Genomic DNA, 22682 nt, shown 5'->3' with positions numbered 1-22682 from the left:
AACTTTTATATACATGTTATTTGACAAAAAGTGTTCGTCGTTTTGCTGACAGAATCTTTTTAAAACTGATATTTTTAACTTGGTGTTTAAAATGATTTATTAAGATTAAAAAAATGTAATGATTGCCCAAGAAGTTTTAAACAGGAATAAATAAATATTTTAAAGTTATGATTGTAGTAACTTAATTGATTACTGAGAAGGATGAAACAAAAAATCCTAGACCTGTGATTGATGTTCATGTATCAATCTGATTTATTTTTTTAACCCTTGTTAAAAGTGTGTTGCAGTGAAAAATTAAGTTTCTAAACAATTCGATACAATGAGGTTATATTGGGGAATTGCAACTTTTTGGTTTCATGGAGTAAATTCGAAAGGTCTGTATTTGACCTAGTAATTTTGTTTACATAGTTCACCACTGAAATCTGTTGTTCAACAGAAGTATATTCACTTTTTTCATTTCATACTTCTTTTACAGTCCTCTTATATTCAACCACCTAAAATAAGCATGTTTTATTTACTTCAGGAACAAGAGCTGATGAAAATAGTTGGGATTAAATATGAAGTGGGATTGCCTACTCTCTGCTGTCTTAAACTTGCTTTTCTTGACCCAGATACTGGTAAACTGACTGGAGGATCATTCACCATGAAGTAAGGGAAGCATTATTTCTGTTCCAATAGGGAAACTGTTTCTTGTCATATTTAAAACCTTTTAAATTTGCTAAATTTTAAAGAGAAGTTTTATTTTTAAACAGAAATTTTCTGTGACATAAATTTAAGATGTTTATATTGAATTCAGATGCATTAAATGCATTTTGATATCGAACAATGTTTTCTGTATTCTGTTGCTGCTTTTTCACCTTAATCATTCTTTTTCCATTTTGATTGCAACTAGGTACCATGATATGCCAGATGTTATAGATTTCCTAGTCTTGCGGCAGCAGTTTGATGATGCAAAACACAGACGATGGAATATAGGTAGGTGGTGGGTTTTGTAAAAAGTTAAATAAATGGTTTCATTCAGGTTGAATGAATTTCATTAGGAAACATGGCAAAGTGGGTGAAAATAAAGTATTATGCCGGAATCAGAGAGCAAGATCTACTGATCTTTAGAGAGATGCAGTGCTTACTGCTGCTGCAGAATTAAACTTTGCCACTGAACACAATTACATGTGAAAAAAAATAAGAGTTTAAAGGTGACCTGTAAAAGAAGATAACATGTTTTCCTTTTATCGTATAAATATCAGGAATATCACATCTTGTCTTCCCTTACTTGCTCAAGGACCCTTTGTAGGACTAAAGAACTAAGCTAGAACTGTCTTCTCTCAATTGAAATGTTGACTTTCATAAAGAGAACTTTTGTTAGAAGTTTGAATTAAATAGGTATTTTAAGAAAATCAGACTTTTTAAGAATATATAAAAAAAATTCCATCCTGCCTCAATTGCTCAGGTTTCAGTCTCTTGTGATGTCATAGTTCTACTAGTCTTTTAAGGACTCCTCCAGTAAAAATAGGGAAGACAAAATCTAATACTTGTTTGGTTTGGTTTGGTTTTTAAAGCATGAAAAAAGGCTATTCCCGATCTTTCCTTCTTTGAGGGTTTCTGTTCCGAGTTGTGAGATGGCACTCCTTGACAGCAAGCTTGGGGGACTCTCTTCATAGCAGAGTCATTTGGGGGATGTGAACACACCTCCTTGTAGTGTTGAATGTTCAAGATCACATAAAGGAAGTGCATCCTCTTCCTCCAACCATTTCAGTTTCCTTCATCTGTGACACAGTGAGCAGAAGGGACTCTCCGTTGTATGTGTTGTTACCTAGCCCCATTGGGTTTAGCTAGCCCAGTGGTTCTCAATGTATTTACCATTTTGGCTGCATATGCATATCTCGGTGTGTTATGTGGGCCACATCTACCCCCCCCCCCGCCCCCCCCCAAAAAAAAGTTTAGTATTTATTATACAGCAATAAGATTCAAATCAATATAGTACCTTTCATTTCAACACTGGCAAATGTCTGCCAAGAGCATTTTAAATTAGCAAAATAAGGCAAAACATTAACTGTTAACATTAATTCATTTACTATAAGGGTGGCATGGCGTGGTGTATTGCCACCAGCAGCATGGCTGGGCTGAGCACCCAGGGGCGGGCTGTGGAGCCTGCCTGCAAAGATGGGGAGTCCTGCCCGGTGTGGGTTGTCCCCCCAGCCAGGGACTGTCCCCCATGCACCCAGTCCCCCCACCCAGGGGACTGCCTCCTAGCCCTTCCCCACACTGTCCTCCCCAGCCCGGGAATTCCCCCCATCACCCGACCCCCCTGGGACTGTCCCCCCAGCAGTTGCACACACACCCTAGCACCCTGCACACACACCCCCTCGTGCCCACTGGTCTCCTACCTCAGCTGCACATAGCTCAGCCATGCAGCTCACCTTTCACTGCAGTCCTAGTGCCTCCAGGGATCCTGCTCCAGCCTGGGTCACTGGACCCGTGATCCTGCAGCGTGGGGGTCGCTGAGTATCCTGGCTTCCTGATGCTGCTGGGCCTGATCCTGCGCTGCCCCATTTTTGCACCCTCCCGCCAGCTCTGCACCCAGAGTAGATCCCTTCCTGCCCCACCCTAGTTATGGCCCTGAGGATGTTACATGGACCACAGCTGTGTGCTGATTAGGGCGCAAATGGCCCATGGGCTGCGGAGTTGAGAACGACTGAGCTAGCCCAAATTGTACCATTTTTATAACTTTTGGTTTTTAATCTTTGTGTGTGTTTGTTTATTTATTTATTTATTTATTCCTCCGCAATGCCTGTTGCATGGTTATTTCCAGTCACTGGGTGCTGGGACCATCCATGATGAGTATCCCGTCAGATAGATACACACACACCTACCTCTCTTCAGAGACCCTCCTCACAAAAAAATACTTCCGGAAGAAGAGGATTCCCTCATCACAAAAGGAGCCTTAGAGAAAGTACTATTTTCGGTACTTTCGCATTCCCAAGCAGGTGGACGGTCTCAGACCTGTCCTGGACCTCAGGAGGCTAAACAAGTACCATAATATCTGAAGAATACAGGGTGTTCATGTTGGCTGTAATCTTACCCTGTTACAAGGAGACTGGTACATAACACCTCTGACCTTTCTGGAGTTTCTCTGAGTGCACCCCATCAAGTGTCAGTCCCTGCACCTTGACTTCTCTTCTGGTGAATAAATAAATATTTGTTTTAAACCTGCTGCCCATTAATTTATTTGGTGGCCCCTAGTTCTTATATTATGGGAACAAGTAAATGATTTTCCTTATTCACTTTCTCCACACCACTCATGATTTTATATACCTCTATCATATCTCCCCTTAGTCTCCTCTTTTCCAAGCTGAAAAGTCCTAGTATCTTTAATCTCTCCTCATATGGGACCCGTTCCAAACCCCTAATCATTTTAGTTTCCCTTCTCGGAACCTTTTCTAATGCCAATATATCTTTTTTGAGATGAGGAGACCACATCTGTGTGCAGTATTCAAGATGTGGGCATACCATGGATTTATATAAGGGCAATAAGATATTCTCCGTCTTATTATCTATCCCTTTTTTAATGATTCCTAACATCCTGTTTGCTTTTTTGACTGCCACTGCATGGATGTCTTTAGAGAACTATCCACGATGACTCCAAGATTTCTTTCCTGATTAATTGTAGCTAAATTAGCCCCTATCATATTGTTTGTATAGTTGGGGTTATTTTTTCCAATGTGCATTACTTTACATTTATCCACATCAAATTTCATTTGCCATTTTGTTGCCCAATCACTTAGTTTTGTGAGATCTTTTTGAAGTTCTTCAGGGTCTGCTTTGGTCTTAACTATCTTGAGCAGTTTAGTATCATCTGCAAACTTTGCCACCTCACTGTTTACCCCTTTCTCCAGATCATTTATGAATAAGTTGAATAGGATTGGTCCTAGGATTGGTCCTAGAATTGACCCTTGGGGAACACCACTAGTTACCCCTCTCCATTCTGAAAATTTACCATTTATTCCTACGCTTTAATCCCTATATTTTAACCAGTTCTCAATCCATGAAAGGATCTTCCCTCTTATCCCATGACAACTTAATTTACGTAAAAGCCTTTGGTGAGGGACCTTGTCTTTCAGAACTCGTAGGTGAATGCCATCTGGTCCCAGTGACTTGTTACTGTTAAGTTTATCAATTAATTCCAAAACCTCCTCTAGTGATACTTCAATCTGTGACAATTCCTCAGATTTGTCACCTACAAAGGATGACTCGGGTTTGGGAATCTTCCTAATATCCTCAACTGTGAAGACTGATTATACAAATAGTATAATCATAATCAGCAAATCATCATCATTTCATAAACATTTTACATGCCACATTGTACAAAAAGTGTTTCAAATGTATAATAGTGGTTTCTACAATAATCTATATAGTCATATTTTAATCAAATAACGTCACACCCGTCAGGATACATTAGCCACAAATTATTACAGATCAACTCCATGTTCTTCACACATGGCTCTTAATTTAAAGGACACCTGTTTCCATGTGGCCATCAGGTTGACACACTGCAACTACCTGAGGTTCTGTATGGGACAGAGACATTACCAGTACAAAGTACTTCCCTTTGATCTGTCCATAGCCCCATTTCCGTTCATTCTGGATTAGGGCATGTATTGATTGAGTTTTGCTACAATCTAGCAAGGGTGTTAGTACTTCCTGGGCTAAAGCCCATTCCACCAGGTCCAGTGAAACTTTTGTGGCATGTTTTAGGCAGGTGTCCATAATGGAGATTAGTATAGCAGCCACTTGAAGTTCAGTCTAAACTTTCATCAAGCACTACTCTTTAGAATCAGCATTGTGCTCTGATAGTCAATTTGGGGAAACTGTGCTACAATCTATATTTCCTTGAGAACTTCTACCTTCCAGCTGGGTAGACTGCTCGCTAGTCTCCTCGCAAGTGGGAATGCACAGACGCATTAGAGATAGGTTGGTATACAAAGTTTAGTGTTTGCTGGACTTTGAGGAAATTTGTATTTGAGAGGAGGAAACATAGGAACCTTCTAAAGTAAGAAATCCTATTGAGAACAATAGGTATAACATATGTGAGTTTATATATATTAGAATTAAAGATATTAAAAAATTAAACTGTCTTCCACTGCTATAAGCTTGAAAAATGTTGTAACATGTTCTAATATACATGTAAATTATACTGATTGCTGATTTTTATATGCTCATTACCTATATTTTTTCTGATATCCTACACAACTTAATATAAGTTCTTTCTAAAGAGTGCCCTTTATTGTTGTTTTAAGGGTGTATCCGTCTAAATACTCTTTATATTTGTTTATTGACACAGAGATCTCCAAAGAATGACTACCATGAAGATTAGGCAAATGTGGTGTAGAAATTGGTAAAAGAATAGGACTATGACAACAAAGTACTTTTTATTAATGAGATTGTTTTGTATTGTCCAGGTGATCGTTTCAGGTCAGTAATAGATGATGCTTGGTGGTTTGGAACAATTGAAAGCCAGGAACCTCTACAGCCTGAATATCCTGACAGTTTATTTCAGTGCTACAATGTCTGGTTAGCAAATTTGATCTTACTTACGCTTTTAATAAATCTTTTTAATCTTGCATAGCAAACACTGATTTAGGTGATTTGGCTCCTTTAATTGCAGTAATAAAACTTATTATAAAGTGTGTTCATTAGTAATAAAATAAACATTACATATAAGAGTAATATATTTTTAACTGTTTAAGCAGTACTAATTACTATAATTTAAACTCCATTAATTTTTTCTTTAAGCTGGGACAATGGTGACACTGAGAAGATGAGTCCTTGGGATATGGAGCTCATACCAAATAATGGTGTGTAAGTGTGTAGATGTGTTATCTTGATTTAGAAGTATAGAAAGCATATCTTACGCAAATAGTTTTTAAAAATTAAGGATACCGAGTATGTTTCTCTATAAAATGCCAGAAAAAAGAAACAATTAAATAAGAATCATAAAAACCATTGCAATATAAATTCATGCTTAAATCACTAAATTACAAATATACATCTATTAAAATGAGCCTGATCTGTGATTGGAGTAACTGAATACATAATCATGTCAATATCATTAATGGAAAAAAGCCTAAGAGTTTGCTAATGAGTAGGACCCCTGGAAATTCATAGGATTCTGTAATTTCCCTGTTCTCCGTGCAGGAAAGTAATGTTTTGTTATTATTTTTCCTGTGGAAACAGAACAAAATCACTCAAGAATTGAACAGATGGCATTTCGCCTGGCCCACATACAAGCTAGAAGGAACAGATGAACCTGCTCCCCCACTAGGTTCAGTGGAAATTGCATGCTAGAGAGACCGGTTGTCCCTGCAATGCACTCACTAATCCTATACACACAAAGTGTTTGGGGGCAAATTGGCAATGGGGACTTATTCCCCCTCTGGTCCAGCTATCCAAGGTAGGAATTGTGGCAGCTGAAGTGCATGCTCTCCAGTGGGCCCACTAGCATTATTTCTTCTGTCCATCCACACCCTACTGGGCTACCACACTCTGAGCTGGATTTTTTTAAAATTAGTTAAAAACTGAATATAATTTGGAATATTTTTTTTGTTTTCTGGGATATTTATTGATGACTTTGCTTTGCTATCTATAAACTATTTGTGTTTTCTTTCTCAATGTAGAACTATGACTCAGTTCAGCCTACTGTACATATTTTGTTACAATTATTTATTATTTCAATATGTTTATTCATTTACTCATTATTTGGTTTTAAAGAATAAAGTACCTCTCCCAGGCTCTTGCTACCTCTTAGACATAATTAAAAGTACAGTAACACACAAGGTAAAACCAGCAACATCTCTAATACCAAAATGTAAAATATCCATCCAACCACAAACCCAAACATCCCAAGAATCTCCTGCTACACCTACAAAAACTTACCCTCTTGCACTTTCCCTGCCCAAAAGTCTGCAGTGTGCCCTGAAAATCAACAGATTCTGGCTAATTTTTATCAAATCAGGGTATTAATTCCAAAGTCAAATGCCCTCAAGAGAATGCCCTGATGGTAGCTTCTCTTCTGTGTCTCACGGGCTCCAGTTCAAGAACCTCCACTTACCGCAGCAATGGAAGAAGGAGAAAGGCAATTTTCAAAATAGGCAGATCTCAAGAGCTATATAGGTTAAAACCATTATTTATAAACTCTACCTGAAAACCTATAAAGCACCACTACAGTTCCCAGAACATAGTTAAATTATCAATATATTTAAAAAATTTCACATGCTACAGAACTACCCTTGTTTACTGCAAAAATACATTATCCCACAAACTGACTGTAAGTCTGCAAGTCTAGTAAATAGAAAATCCACAAAATTCTGGCAGGATCCAGCAAGCTGCATTCTGGAAAACACATTTATTAGCTGGTAACAATATACATGAAGCATGTAAGACCCTGGAACAGTATCAAAGCATTGTTGTCTTTTGCACAAAGAACTACACATCTTACACTTTTATTCAGTAAAACAATGTTACTCTATATACTGCCTATATTAATAACTCTATGTTTTTAATAGACACATGTCTGTCTTGAAATATGAACAGATGAATATTTTTCAGTGATCATCCTGGTCTTTTTATGGGATATTTCAGCTGTGTTTCCTGAAGAGCTGGGAACTAGTGTTCCTTTAACTGATGTTGAATGCCGAACATTGATCTACAAACCTCTGGATGGAGAATGGGGTTCCAGAACCCGGGATGAGGAATGTGACAGAATTATTGCAGGGATAAACCAGCTCATGACTCTAGGTAAACATTTGTGATTGAATAATTTAAGAAACATTCAGTATGGAAGCTAACTTTCATAGGAAGGGATGAGAGGCATTTTTATGAGAACACCACAATCCACAAAATTAGTAAATGCTGTCATTGATCAACTGCAATAGTCATAAAATCACTACTTGAATTATTACCTTATAAAAAATATATATATATTTTGTTCACAACATGACATATCTACATAGTGCCTTTAGTATACGGTCTGACCCAAACTTTCAAAGGTGACTAGTGATTTTGAGTGTTTCAATTTTTGAACATGTAACTTGAAAGACCTTGAAGAGCTTGATTTTCAGAAAGTACTGAACACTTGCCCTTCGAAAATCAAGTCCGGTTTATGATATCTCAAATTGAGCACCCAAAATCACTTGCTATGTTGAAAATGGAGGCACCCTATGTTGAATAGAAAAGCTGTAACTTCATTTTGAACAGATAGCAAAAAGTATGTATTTGTTTTGTTTTCCTAGAGAACGTTACAATGAATACCTGTACTTGGGATTTTTCCTAACTAAGCTGCTGTGTACTGCAGCCATCATTTTTCTTTTCTTTGGGTTGTGCGGAGAATGGATGTGTAATTTATTGGCTAGCAAATGGTTCACCATGAGTTTACCACTTGTGGGGACAAATGCCGATATATATTGGCAGCTTCTGAACAGTGTAACACTATAAATTCTTTCTACATACACATCACTAATTCTGTCCTTAACATAGTCAAAGGTATGCATATATATAACTTTGGTCTTGTGATAAGATGGCTTTGGTCTTGTGATAAGATGGCTTTTGAAATTTGCATAGTTAATTTTCATGTGTCTATATGGTACTTAAACAAATGTGTGAACTATTACAAACAAAAATTTGGTTTAACAGGGATTAAGATTGGTTAAATGTGACACCTTGGTGGTACCTGAATGTTTATACAGCATGTTTTCTTTGATGGGGACACACTGCATTTTCACAAGAAACTACCTTCTGCCCTCAACAAATAAGGAAACACACTACACATAACTCATTAATCTCCCTCTTTCAGAATAATGTAAAACATTAATTACAAAAGGAGTTAGCAAATTAGCAAATACCAGCAGTAATATGTGCAGTATGTTATGTGCTTTTGGAGAAAGTATGAGGTTGTAATTAAGGTTTCCACTACTGTGCCTCCATAGTAAGAGTAATGGTATATTTAAATTATTTTAGCTGGTTCTTTTCATATTCTGTTCAAGTTTTGTTTTTTTAACTACTACTATTGTTGCTTGTTTTGTATAAAGGTTCAATTTACTGTAGCAATCTTAAGAGTAGATTTTTAACTGCAATAAAGCATTCTGTTTCACCTTTTTCTTAGAAGGCCAGCTCATCTAGCAACTAATTTTTGTCAATTCTTGTTTTTAAAAATATATTTTAAATATATTTTAGAGTTTAAATTTTTGTACTTATTTTTTTCATTCCTTCCCCTATAAAATCAGGTATTGTAAGAACCATAAGTCCAGTTGTACAAGTGGAGGGAAAGAAAAATAGTCTATGAAGCCTTCACTTGTTTGAATTCCATTATACTCTGGCATATTGTTTTTTCTGCTTGTATCATATTTGTCTTTGTCCTAAATTCCTTGTAAATTCCTCTGGGCAGGGATTATAGCTTTTATAGTAACAGTCTAAAGAATTGCTTTACACATTAAAATTTGAGAACTTTGAAGATGAGGGAGTGGTATTGCAGGGGTTCTCAACCTTTTTCTTGCCGAGGCCCCCCTCAACATGCTATACAAACGCTTCAGTCCCCCACTGCTCCTGGCTTGGGGGGGGGGAAGGGGGGAGAGGGTAGGTTTGCCAGTTTCAGCCGCATGTCGCTTCTGGCTTGGGGGTCGGCCGCGGGCTTCAGCCCTGCAATGCTCCAGACTGGGGAGGGAGGGCGACTGGTTTCAGCCATGGAACTCCACAGCCCCCCCGAAAGGGCTCGCAGACCCCCGGTTGAGAACCACTGTGGTAATGTAAAGATTAATTAAGTGATATTTTTCCAAAGCAGAGTGAGTCAGAAGTGCACCAGTTAATATTTTGGAATTGCATATTTTGAATTATATAACTTACAGATTGTATCTGTAACAAAGTAATTCTCTTTATATATATATATATATATAAGGACTGCTTCTCAGAGTGCAGTCCTTCATGCACAGAGGGATGGCTCTGATTAATCACTACAGTAATCATGCTTATGGCATAGATTCATAGATTTCTAGGACTGGAAGGGACCTCGAGAGGTCATCGAGTCCAGTCCCCTGCCCGCATGGCAGGACCAAATACTGTCTAGACCATCCCTGATAGACATTTATCTAACCTACTCTTAAATATCTCCAGAGATGGAGATTCCACAACCTCCCTAGGCAATTTATTCCAGTGTTTAACCACCCTGACAGTTAGGAACTTTTTCCTAATGTCCAACCTAGACCTCCCTTGCTGCAGTTTAAACTCATTGTTTCTTGTTCTATCCTTAGAGGCTAAGGTGAACAAGTTTTCTCCCTCCTCCTCCTTATGACACCCTTTTAGATACCTGAAAACTGCTATCATGTCCCCTCTCAGTCTTCTCTTTTCCAAACTAAACAAACCCAATTCTTTCAGCCTTCCTTCATAGGTCATGTTCTCAAGACCTTTAATCATTCTTGTTGCTCTTCTCTGGACCCTTTCCAATTTCTCCACATCTTTTTTAAAATGCGGTGCCCAGAACTGGACACAATACTCCAGCTGAGGCCTAACCAGAGCAGAGTAGAGCGGAAGAATAACTTCTCGTGTCTTGCTCACAACACACCTGTTAATACATCCCAGAATCATGTTTGCTTTTTTTTGCAACAGCATCACACTGTTGACTCATATTTAGCTTGTGGTCCACTATAACCCCTAGATCCCTTTCTGCCGTACTCCTTCCTAGACAGTCTCTTCCCATTCTGTATGTGTGAAACTGATTTTTTCTTCCTAAGTGGAGCACTTTGCATTTGTCTTTGTTAAACTTCATCCTGTTTAATTCAGACCATTTCTCCAATTTGTCCACATCATTTTGAATTATGACCCTGTCCTCCAAAGCAGTTGCAATCCCTCCCAGTTTGGTATCATCCGCAAACTTAATAAGCGTACTTTCTATGCCAATATCTAAGTCGTTGATGAAGATATTGAACAGAGCCGGTCCCAAAACAGACCCCTGCGGTACCCCACTCGTTATGCCTTTCCAGCAGGATTGGGAACCATTAATAACAACTCTCTGAGTACGGTTATCCAGCCAGTTATGCACCCACCTTATAGTTGCCCCATCTAAATTGTATTTGCCTAGTTTATCGATAAGAATATCATACGAGACCGTATCAAATGCCTTACTAAAGTCTAGGTATACCACATCCACAGCTTCACACTTATCCAAATGGCTCGTTATCCTATCAAAGAAAGCTATCAGATTGGTTTGACATGATTTGTTCTTCACAAATCCATGCTGGCTGTTCCCTATCACCTTACCACCTTCCAAGTGTTTGCAGATGATTTCCTTAATTACTTGCTCCATTATCTTCCCTGGCACAGAAGTTAAACTAACTGGTCTGTAGTTTCCTGGGTTGTTTTTATTTCCCTTTTTATAGATGGGCACTATATTTGCCCTTTTCCAGTCTTCTGGAATCTCTCCTGTCTCCCATGATTTTCCAAAGATAATAGCTAGAGGCTCAGATACCTCCTCTATTAGCTCCTTGAGTATTCTAAGATGCATTTCATCAGGCCCTGGTGACTTGCAGGCATCTAACTTTTCTAAGTGATTTTTAACTTGTTCTTTTTTTATTTTATCTGCTAAACCTACCCCCTTCCCATTAGCATTCACTATGTTAGGCATTCCTTCAGACTTCTCGGTGAAGACTGAAACAAAGAAGTCATTAAGCATCTCTGCCATTTCCAAGTTTCCTGTTATTGTTTCTCCGTCTTTACTAAGCAGTGGGCCTACCCTGTCTTTGGTCTTCCTCTTGCTTCTAATGTGCTACATGTGCTACAGCACACGTGTGTGTGTATAAAGTTTCACTAATATTTTAAAGTATGTAGTGTTGGCTTTTCTTGTTTGTTTCTGTCACTTACTATTTGTATTCTAAACTTTAAGGTGTGGGTGGGTGGGGAGGGGTGTTGAAAATAAAAAAGATCTGAAACAGACTATTAAAGGGCTGGTTTTATGTGATCTCACATTGAGTTTTCATTTGTATTTAGATATTGCTTCTGCATTTGTGGCACCTGTGGATCTCCAAGCTTATCCAATGTATTGCACTGTTGTGGCATATCCCACAGATCTCAGTACCATTAAACAAAGACTGGAAAGCAGATTTTACAGGTTAGATCCAAGTCTCTGTTACTTCTATCAAGTAGTGCCAAACAGATCTTTTTGCTTGTCTTTTTATAGGATGATATCTAACAAAGAGATTGAAATAGATTGACTGTGTCCATCTGTCTCACCATGCATCTATCCTTCATCTAGGTTTTCTTTTTTAAAGTGTTAAAGTAGGGATTGACCAGCTATTTTTCTTGATGTGAATTTAAGAATATGCATATTGTTCAAGTGCCTAGTCCTGCAGTTGGCTCCATGTGTGTGGATCCAACTGCAGGATCAGGGCATATGTCTATAAAGTGATTTTCAAATCAAAGTAATTGCATTTATGCTTTTAAAATTAAACAAACTGATTGAAAATATTCAGTTTACTGTTTAAAATGATAAATTGAAAAAATAGGCAGACTATACCTTACGCCATTTTAATGTATTTATTGGCAGTTTATAGTAAGAGTCTGCACATAACACATACTTTAAAAAGAAACTGTTGGCTTGGCAATTTAATCCCTTTATAAAAGTCTTATTGAATTAGGACACCATTTAATTAATTTTGCAGACAATTGTTTGGATTTTGTTTTAACTTGTTAGCACAGTTTTCATCTCTTTTCCTAAATGATGGCTTTGTTCGGCAAATTGTCTTTAATATTTAGTATTTAATTATCGGAGATAAAGTATTGTTCTATTAAAATACTTTGTGGAGGACTGCTCCTCTTGAATTACAGAAGATATTTGTTTTGAGAATTTATCCCCTCCCCCTGTGCATATGGTATGTTGTTTTGCTACTTGGGCTGAATCTGAACATTAATATGTAGTGCGCCTTGCGTACTCCTACATTACTAGGTTGCCATTCTAATATAAAACTGTTTTTTCATTGTCAGAGAAAACGGACATCAGAGCTTTTGAACAAAATTAGATATTTACTTTTTTCTCTCTTACTTTCACCCCTAGCCCATTTCTCTCTTTCTTTCTCTGGGTATTTTTACTGGAAATTTTACTGAAATGCTATTGCAAACTTAGAAATTCTTTATTAAAATTGCCAAATACACATTCTGTTCTGTTCTAAGATAATATGTTCCAAAATGTATGTCTAATTTTAAAAAACAATATTAATCATAAGACAATATTTATCTGCCCAAGGAATTCTATGCAAACTGAAGATTTGGTTCTTCTTCAAGTAATGTCCCTATAGATGCTCCACTTCAGATGCATGTACACCCCATGTGCTTTTGATCAGAGACCTTCAATAGCAGTGTCCATTTGGCCTGCACAAGGGTCCCGTACCTCCTGATGCACCACATCAAGGCTATATAGGTCTGTGCAAGAGAACCACCCTCAGTTCCTTCTCCACTGCCTTGGTCTGAGACAGACCCTGAGCGTGTCTGCCTCAAGTGTGCCTCAGCCAAAAGAATTTTTCCTAATTGCTAGTTTAGTTCAGTTGAGTTTGTTAGTTAGATTAGATTAGTTTAGTGGTTGAGAGGATCAGTTTTGTTTCTCTCCCCTGCCTCTGGGGTGGGTTGCCGAAATGCACCACCTTGGATACACAGCGTATCCCTATCTCAATGACTGGGTCCTCGTGGGACTCTCACAGTGGGAAGTCACCTCTGTGATCCTTGCCCTTCGCCCGCTGTTGACATCTCTACGTATATGCATCAACAAGGACAAGTTGGTGCTGACACCTACACAGAGAATGCACTTGATCGGCATGCGTCTCAACTCCGTTGCAGCCAGGGCTTTCCTCATGGCAGACTGCTTCGCAACACTTGACATCTACAGACCCAGCATGGACCATATGCAGACCAGAGTTGTCCTTCCCCAGACCATGCTGTCTTCCCTCACATGGTGGACTGATCCTTCCCAGGTCTTAATCGGCACCCCCTTCGCCCCTCCCATACCACAGGTCACCATCATGACAGATGCCTCCCTTGCAGGTTGGGGAGCCCACCTGGACCACCGTACCCAGGGTCTCTGGATGCCAAGGGAGGCCAGAATTAACATAAACGTGCTAGAGCTCTGGGCGGTCCGTTTCGTATGTCAGGCCTTTCTCTCACTTGTGCAATCCCTCCACGTTCAACTCCTTTCCAACAACATCACAGCAGTCATGTACGTCAACAAGCAGAGTGGCGCCAAGTCTCTCTCCCTCAGCTCCGAGTCTGTATGCCTCTGGAACTGGTGCATTAAACACCACAGAATGCTTCAAGCCATGTACCTCCCAGGTATCTAGAACTCCCAGGCCGACGCACTCAGCTAGACACTCTACATCCATCACGAGTGAGAGCTACACGACGCTACACTACAGTACTTTTTCGAGCTCTGGGGCACCCCGCAATGGGACCACTTTGCCACTTCCGAGAACAGCAAACTGCCCCTCCATTGTTCCAGAGGGGCGATAGGGGAGGACCAGTAGGGTGACGCTCTCCTCCTCCCCAGATCAGAAATCTTCGCTATGCCTTCCCTCCCATTCCCTTTCTTCCGCAAGAGCTATGCAAGATTTGCAGACACAGAGCCACAGCACTACTTGTAGCCTCGTCGGATCTGGTTCATGGACCTCCTTTGACTCTGCACCCGCACACCGATCTGCATTCGCACACTCCCAGATCTATTCACACAAGATTGGGGGAGACTCTGGCATCCCAATCCAAGCCCTCTTCACCTCATGGCCTGGTATTTGGATGGGTGTCAAGGGTAGACCAGGCATGCTCCACCCTGGTGCGGCGAATCCTTACACAGAGCAGGAGAGAATCCACCAGGCATGCTGCCAAGCAAAATAGAGACACAGTATCTATACCAGTTGTCCTGAACTATCTTCTCACCCTCAAAATGTCCGACATAGCCATCGCTTCTGTACGGGTGTCCCTAGCAGCAATCAGTACCTTTCTTCCCCCTATTGACAGCACCTCAGCCTTTACGCACCCCATCACTGTCCACTTCATGAAGGGTTTACTCAATACTTCCCGCCAGTACTGAAGCCCACACCCATATAGGACCTTAATCTCATCCTTTCCGCTCCCGTAAAACCATCCTTTGAACTGTTGGCAAATTCTCCCTCTCCCACCTCTTGATGAAAGTGGCATTCCTGGTAGCCATAACTTCAGCCAGGTGGGTCAGTGAGCTGGCAGCTATGATGGCAAATCACCCCCCCACACAGACCACATTCCACAATGACAAAGTGTCCCTTCGACTCCATGCTAAATTTTCTCAAAGATCATGTAGGAATTCCACCTGAACCAGTGCATCCATCTACCTGTTTTCTACCCAAACCACACACTTCCCACACTGACAAGGTCCTACATTCCCTCGATGACTTTCTACCTTCACAGGACTCGACCCTTTCACACATTGCCAAAGCTCTTCATGGCCATTGCCGAACGGTCCAAGGGTCAAGCCTTCTCTTCCTAACCAGTCTCCAAATGGGTATTGGGTTGCATCCAAGAATGCTACAACCAATCTGGTGTACTCTCACCTGCTAGAGTCTACACGAGCGCGGGCCACCATATTGGCCTCACTAGCAGATGTGTCCTGGCAAGACATCTGTCAAACAGCTACCGGGCGGTTAGTCCACATCTTCACAGCACATGTCCTCAGAACGGCTTTCTCCACGAGTTTCTCCACTCGCTCAAAGATTCAGAAACAATGCTTCACTTGCTGGGCATTTATACCCGTGTTCCCAAGAGGAAGCATCATAGACCGGTATATAGGTCAAGACCAACTCTTCAGCCCATTTATCATTAACTCCTTAGGAGTCACCATGCAAAAGACAGATGATGTATAGATCTAAGAATCCAGCCTTTGCAACATCCACTGCTGTTTCATGCTCTAACCCCCAGGTAAAGTTTCTTTTGATGGGAATGTTGAGACCTCTGTCCCTTTATTGATACCTCTCCTGTCCCCTATTCAGATGTTTGGAGGCCACCTTACTCAATTTGTCAAAAACTGGACATCCCAAACTACAAACAAATTGTTTTAGATCTTATCCATGGTGACTGTTCCAGTTTCTGACATCCCTTACCCAGTTCCTCTTCAGGGATCACTCTTACAATGAGATTTTACAACAGGAAGTGAACTCCCTGTACCTCAGGGGAGCCATAGAAAAAGTTCCACCTCAACACCACGGGAAAGGATTGTATTCCCCTTACTTCCTGAGTCCCAAGAATAATGGAGGCCAGTTCTCAGTCTGTGTCAGTTAAGTTTATCCAAAAACTAAATTGCGCATGATCTCCTTGGCATAGATAATTCTCTTGTTAGAGGAGGGCAAATGATTCATGGCTCTTGATGTGAAAGATGCATATTTTCATATAGATATTCATCCAGTTCACAGGAGTTTCCTTGGGTTCCTCTTTGATCATGACCTTTACCAATTCAGAGTCCTCCCCGTTGGTCTGACCACAGCACCAATGGTGTTTACAACAGTTTTCTAAATTGTGGCTGCTGGGATGAGAAGAGAAGGATTTACAGTCTTCCCGTACCTTGATGACTGGCTTCTCAGAGGCAACTTAGAAAAGGGAAGAAGGGGAATCCGGAGAACTACAGATCGGTCAGCCTCACCTCAGTCCCTGGAAAAATCATGAAGCAGGTCCTCAAGAAATGCATTTTGAAACACTTGGAGGAGAGGAAGGTGATCAGGAACAGTCAACAGGGATTCACCAAGGGCAAGTCATGCCTGACCAACCTGATTGCCTTCTATGTTGAGATAACGGGCTCTGTGGATATGGGGAAAGCGGTGGACGTGATTTACCTTGACTTTAGCAAAGCTTTTGATACAATCTCCCACAGTATTCTTGCCAGCAAGTTAAAGAAGTGTGGATTGGATGAATGGAGTATAAAATGGATAGAAAGCTGGCTATATCGTTGGGCTCAATGGGTAGTGATCAACGGCTCGATGTCTAGTTGGCATCCAGTATCAAGTGGAGTGCCCTCGGGGTCGGTCCTGGGGCCAGTTTTGTTCAATATCTTCATTAATGATCTGGATGATGGGATGCATTGCACCCTCAGCAAGTTTGAGGATGACACTAAGCTGGAGGGAGAGGTAGATACGCTGGAGGGTAGGGATAGGGTCCAGAGTGACCTAGACAAATTGGAGGATTGGGCCAAAAGAAATCTGATGAGGTTCAACGAGGACAAGTGCACTTAGGACAGAAGAATCCTATGCACTGCTACAGATTGGGGACTGACTGGCTAAGCGGCAGTTCTGCAGAAAAGGACCTGGGGATTACAGTGGACAAGCAGCTGAATATGAGTCAACAGTGTGCCCTTGTTGCCAAGAAGGCTAATGGCATGTTGGGCTGTGTCACAGGGTTGGGACTCACCACCTGGCGCCTCCTACCAGTTGTCTCGGGAATTAGCTCTGTCCAGTGGAGCGCCTCCTCCTGGTGGTGTCCCGTCCGTCATCTTGCCCTCGGTTGGCGTGTCCGGACCCGCGTTGCTCCCTAGCTCGCGGCGTCCTCTTCGAGCCACTGCCCTCCAGCAGTGCCCCTTAGTCCATCTTCACCCCCTTCCGGGGGGGGGTGTCAATCAGCTGCCTCTCTGCATCCTGGCCGATGTGGCCAACTGCACCCTCAAAGTCACTCCCCTATCGGCGGGGGTTGGTGCAACTCTAGCTGGCCGCTCCGTCGGCCGGGTGCAAGGCAAGGGGGAAAGGGGGGGACCCAGGCCCGCCCACTGCTCTGGGTCCCAACTCAGGGACCTTCTAGTGGCAGCCGTCCTGCCCTCCTTCTCCCTGGGCCGCTTCCCCTTCAGACCCTAGCACCGGCTAGGCCCTTCCCTTCAGGGCCTGCAGCCTGACAGACTCCGGGCTGGAGTTACCCTCTGCTCCCCCAGGCCTGCCCAGCACTGCGCTGTCCCGGGTGCTAGTCTCCCAGCCTGGAGACAGACCCTCCCCTGTCGAAGGCCTGGGACAGACTCCGTGCTCCTGTCCTGAGCAGCCTTCTTATAGGGCTGAGCCTGGCCCTGATTGGCTCCCTCCAATCTGGGCCCTGATTGGCTCCCTATAAGGCCTTCCCTGATTGGCTCCCTGTCTGCGCAGGCCCACTGGCCTGCTGCAGCCCAAATTCAGGGAGTGGGGCAGCTGCCCCACTACAGGCTGCATTCGTAAGAGCATTGCCAGCAGATCGAGGGAAGTGATTATTCCCCTCTATTCAGCACCACAGATGTGGTGAGGCCACATCTGGAGTATTGCGTCCAGTTTTGGGCCCCCCACTACAGAAAGGTTGTGGACAAATTGGAGAGAGTCCAGCGGAGGGCAATGCAAATGATTAGGGGGCTGGGGCACGTGACTTAGGAGGAGAGGCTGAGGGAACTGGGGTTATTTAGTCTGCAGAAGAGAAGAGTGAGGGGGATTTGATAGCAGCCTTCAACTATCGTAAAGGGGGGTTCCAAAGAGGATGGAGCTCGGCTGTTCTCAGTGGTGGCAGATGACAGAACAAGGAGCAATGGTCTCAAGTTGCAGTCGGGGACATCTAGGTTGGATATGAGGAAAAACTATTTCACTAGGAGAGTGGTGAAGCACTGGAATGGGTTACCTATGGAGGTGGTGGAATCTCCATCTTTAGAGTTTTTAAGGCCCGGCTTGACAAAGCTCTGGCTGGGATGATTTAGTTGCGATTGGTCCTGCTTTGAGCAGAGGATTGGACTAGATGACCTCCTGAGGTCTCTTCCAACCCTAATCTTCTATGATTCTATTACTCCTAAAAGGAGGTCCACAGGGGAACCTGTGTTCTGCTCAGTCTTTTACCTTCCTTAGGTGTCTGCATCAATCACAAAAAATCCATGTTGGTCCACATGAGGTGCATAAACTTCATAAGGGTGACATTAGACTTAACTGCACAAGAGCGTATCTACCTCTCAAAAGGTTTCAGGCCACAAGCATTCTCATGCACAAGATCTCTATTAGACCCAGGACATCAGTCAGAACTTGCCTTTCCCTCCTTGGCCACATGACTTCATGCACCTATGTTACACCGTTTGCCAGGCTACGTCTACAGTGCCTAAAAGCCTGGCTTCTTAGAGTATTCACCAGAGAAGGGCACCATGAACAAGGTCCCAATTCTGCTCATTCTGCTAGGCTCTCTTGTCTGGTAGACACATCGAAACCTGAAGCAACCATCATTACTGATGCCTCCCTTTTGGGTCACAGTGTGCACATGGGAGATCATATGGAACAGGTCGTCTGTACCTCTATGAGTTTAGAATGCATATCAGCTTACTAGAACTCAGTGTGATACATTGAGCCTGCAATGCCTTCCTCCCACTCATCCAATCCAAACACTTTCAGATAACATTGGTCAATATGACAGCAATATCTTATATAAACAAGCAAGGGGGAATGAGATCTCTCTTTGTGCATCACATCGCATAACTCCATCAACACTATACTTACCAGGGATGCAAAATTCCCTAGCAGACTCCCTGAGCAGATGTTTTTCCACAAATCACGAATCAGAGTCATGATTTGGTTCTCAGTGACATGTTTGCTCAGTGGGGAATGCCAGCCTGACACCTTTTCGCCTCACATGTGAACAGGAAGCTTCCTCAGTATTGCTCCAGAGCATCCCTGGGAAAGACCTGTTGGGAGATGCCCTCATGTTGTGGAAGGGCCACCTGGCATATGCTTTCCCTCTAGTTCCTTTGATACCACATTTTTTCCCTAAGATATGCTGAGATAGAGGGCAGATCTACATCAGCACAGAGAGCTCTGCGTCGGTATATTTACTCCACCTCATTGCACCCAACTGGCCGAGACAGGTCCGGTTCACTGATGTGTTGAAGCTCTCAGTACAGCCAACCATGAACATCGGCACATTGCCGGACCTTCTAACGCAACACAGGGGCAAGGTCACAATCCAGGGCCACTGCAACTCAGAGTCTGGTATTTGGATGGGCATCAGGGATAGAACACTCATGTTCCAAGAGGGCAATCCATCTTTAACCAAAGTAGAAAAGATTCTATGAGAAGCTGTTCCTATGCTAAATAGAAGCTTTCCTCCACTTGGGTTCATCAACACAATTTGCCTCTGGACTCTGTCGGAATCCTTGATATATTAGAGTTATCTCTTTACCCTTAAGCCTTTGGATCTTGCATTCAATTCCCTGCAGGTGCATTTAGCAATCAGTGCTTTCCATCCTATAGTGGATAACCATATGATCTTTCGTACACCATCACAACTAGATTTTTTGAAGGGAATTCTCAGATCCTTTCCACCAGTGATGAAGTCCGCACCACAGTGGGACCTCAATTTTGTTCAGTTGTCTCTCACTGAGACTCCCTTTGAGCCGCTGGCTCCATGCTCTATGATCCATCTGTCATTGAATGTGGCCTTTCTGACAGCCATAACTTTGGCCAGAAGAGTCAGTGAACTGGGAGCGATTATGGCCATAAGTCATCTGTCTTGGATGTTTTAGACATAACAAATCCTGCATCTTGGCAGGGAGTTAGACTCGATGACCCTTACAGTCCCTTCTAACCCTATTATTGTATGGTGGGCCCACCATATACTATCTTCTATAAAGAAAAGGTCTTGCTACGTCCCCTCTCCAGATTCATGCCTAAGGTAGTTTTTGAGATTCATATGAGTCAGGTCATCCACTCCCCTGTATTTTTTCCTAAACCACGTGCCTTGGAAGAGGAGAGAGGACTGCATTCTCTGGACATCCAGAGAGCTTTGGCCTTTTATCTACAGAGAACAAGGGACATTACAAAGACACCTAAACTATTTTTTCCATAGCGGAACGATCAAGAGGTCAACCTATATCAGCGCAGAGGCTTTTGAAATGAATCTTGGGCTGTATTACGCTTTGTTATCAACTATCTGGCATCCCCCCACCAGAAGGGGTAAAGGCTTATTCCACCAAGAGCAAGCTACTTCAGATTCATCTCTGAGAGAGAGATCCATATGAGATAAAGGAAGGCAGTGTGATGGGGTATACAAACCCCAGACTGGTCAACAAGGGGTTAAGGAGCTGGTCTGGGCCTGTAAGGGATGCACAGACTGGAGGAGGAGTTTAAAGGAAGCAGAATAGCTCATTTGGGGGCAGACAAGGGAAGAGCACAAACCTGCAACTCGCAGGTCCTGAGAAGAGCTGAAGGAAGGCAAGATCTCGCCCTAGAACAACTGCCCAAAGATCTTTCCCTGATAGAAGGGAGAACCTGCTTCAGAAACACCCCTATCGGGAGACATTCCTCTTTCTCTTGTATGGACTCAGTTTGTTTGTGTTAACTCACCTAGTTTTGTTTATGGACTATCCCAGTAGGGGAGACACCCGGAACTGACCTGGCTGAGGGCCAAGCAATAGGAGGAGGCAGCCGCCACCCTGAGGAAGAGGGAGCTATCACACCATGCACAGCCACAACGAGCTGCCAAACAATGAGCTGACTCCCTGCACATCTCCTTGAAGTGAATTTGGTGAATTTTGGACAGTCGTGCAGTGGTAGGAAGTGGCCTAGGGAAGGCAGACTTAAGGCACATGTGGCTGTCAGACCTTTGATAGTCCTCACAGGGCCCTGGGACAGAGCCCGGTGGAGTGGGTGGGCCCACTTCTCAGCCCTCGCTCCCACCACCTGTTTGACTACAGTTTGTGGCTCTCCCATACACATAGGAACCATCACTCAAAGAAGAAATATAGGTTACTTTCCTGTAACTGGAAGTTCTTCAAGATGTGTGGTCCTTGCCTGTATTCCACTACCTGCCCTCTGTCCCCTCTGCTGTGAATTTGTTACACTGTGGTCAGAATGGAAAACTGGAGAGGCAGAGATCCACACCTCCCTTTTTGCCCTCAGCTGGGAGCATGAGGAGAGCTACAACATACATGCAAGCCAGTGGACACTGCTTATAAGAAATTCAGGACTCAGATGCCTGAGTATCTACTTGAGGGATACAGATAGGGACCACACATCTCGATAATCTTCCAGTGTTATTTGGCGTATACAATCCGGTCAAACCAAGCCACAGCATTCTTATCAACAGTGTTCAAAGCATGAAGACCTCCAGGAAGTTGAGTCATTTTATAGTCCTCAATGATGTGTGTCATGGTTTGTGGCTGCCCACATTGACATAGTGGACTGTCTCTAAAACGCCACCGAAATTCCACTGCAGCACAAATTCCATGTCCGGTACGAATCCAGTTCAGAAGACTCTATTCCCTGTGTGGTAAATCAAACCCAGGTTGACATTGTGTGGGGTCCGAGACAAGATAATTTGTCACTTTCTCTGCATACCATGAAGCTTGCCATGCATCCTCTGCCGTAAATACCTCACCTGGTAAACTTATCCACAACGAGTGAAATGAAGGCTGATGACCATGTGGTGGATTAAACAAGTCTTTAATTAAATAGTAGATGTAGCATATCACACAGTTTTGTCACGAGCTTTGCTACACTCTCCTCCCTACAAACACTGTGCAGAGCAATATTGCAGAGTACTAGTAACCCTGGTAGGGGAGTAGATTTAAGTATGCCTGAAATGATACTCATGGTGGAATTAAGTTGTACGTCGATCATCCTTGTGTGAGACCAGCAAGCCCATACTGGAGCGCAATACTCCAGTACTAA

The 22682-nt window shown here is 42.5% G+C and overlaps 1 protein-coding gene across 3 annotated transcripts in view; it reads left to right on the top strand.

Annotated features, from left to right (window-relative positions):
- PHIP (pleckstrin homology domain interacting protein) overlaps positions 1-22682 on the top strand; it is a 334334-nt gene that overhangs the window by 288544 nt on the left and 23108 nt on the right. For all 3 annotated transcript variants that reach the window (XM_065588082.1, XM_065588081.1, XM_065588080.1), the window contains 6 exons: positions 524-648; positions 893-975; positions 5457-5568; positions 5791-5852; positions 7636-7791; positions 12028-12148. In XM_065588082.1, coding sequence (XP_065444154.1) covers positions 524-648; positions 893-975; positions 5457-5568; positions 5791-5852; positions 7636-7791; positions 12028-12148 — 659 coding nt within the window. The remainder of the gene's footprint in view (positions 1-523; positions 649-892; positions 976-5456; positions 5569-5790; positions 5853-7635; positions 7792-12027; positions 12149-22682) is intronic.

Source organism: Chrysemys picta, chromosome 3 (genome assembly GCF_011386835.1).
Source record: "Chrysemys picta bellii isolate R12L10 chromosome 3, ASM1138683v2, whole genome shotgun sequence".
In the NCBI taxonomy this organism is placed as follows: Eukaryota; Metazoa; Chordata; order Testudines; family Emydidae; genus Chrysemys; species Chrysemys picta.
This window is presented reverse-complemented; position numbering and strand designations above follow the sequence as displayed.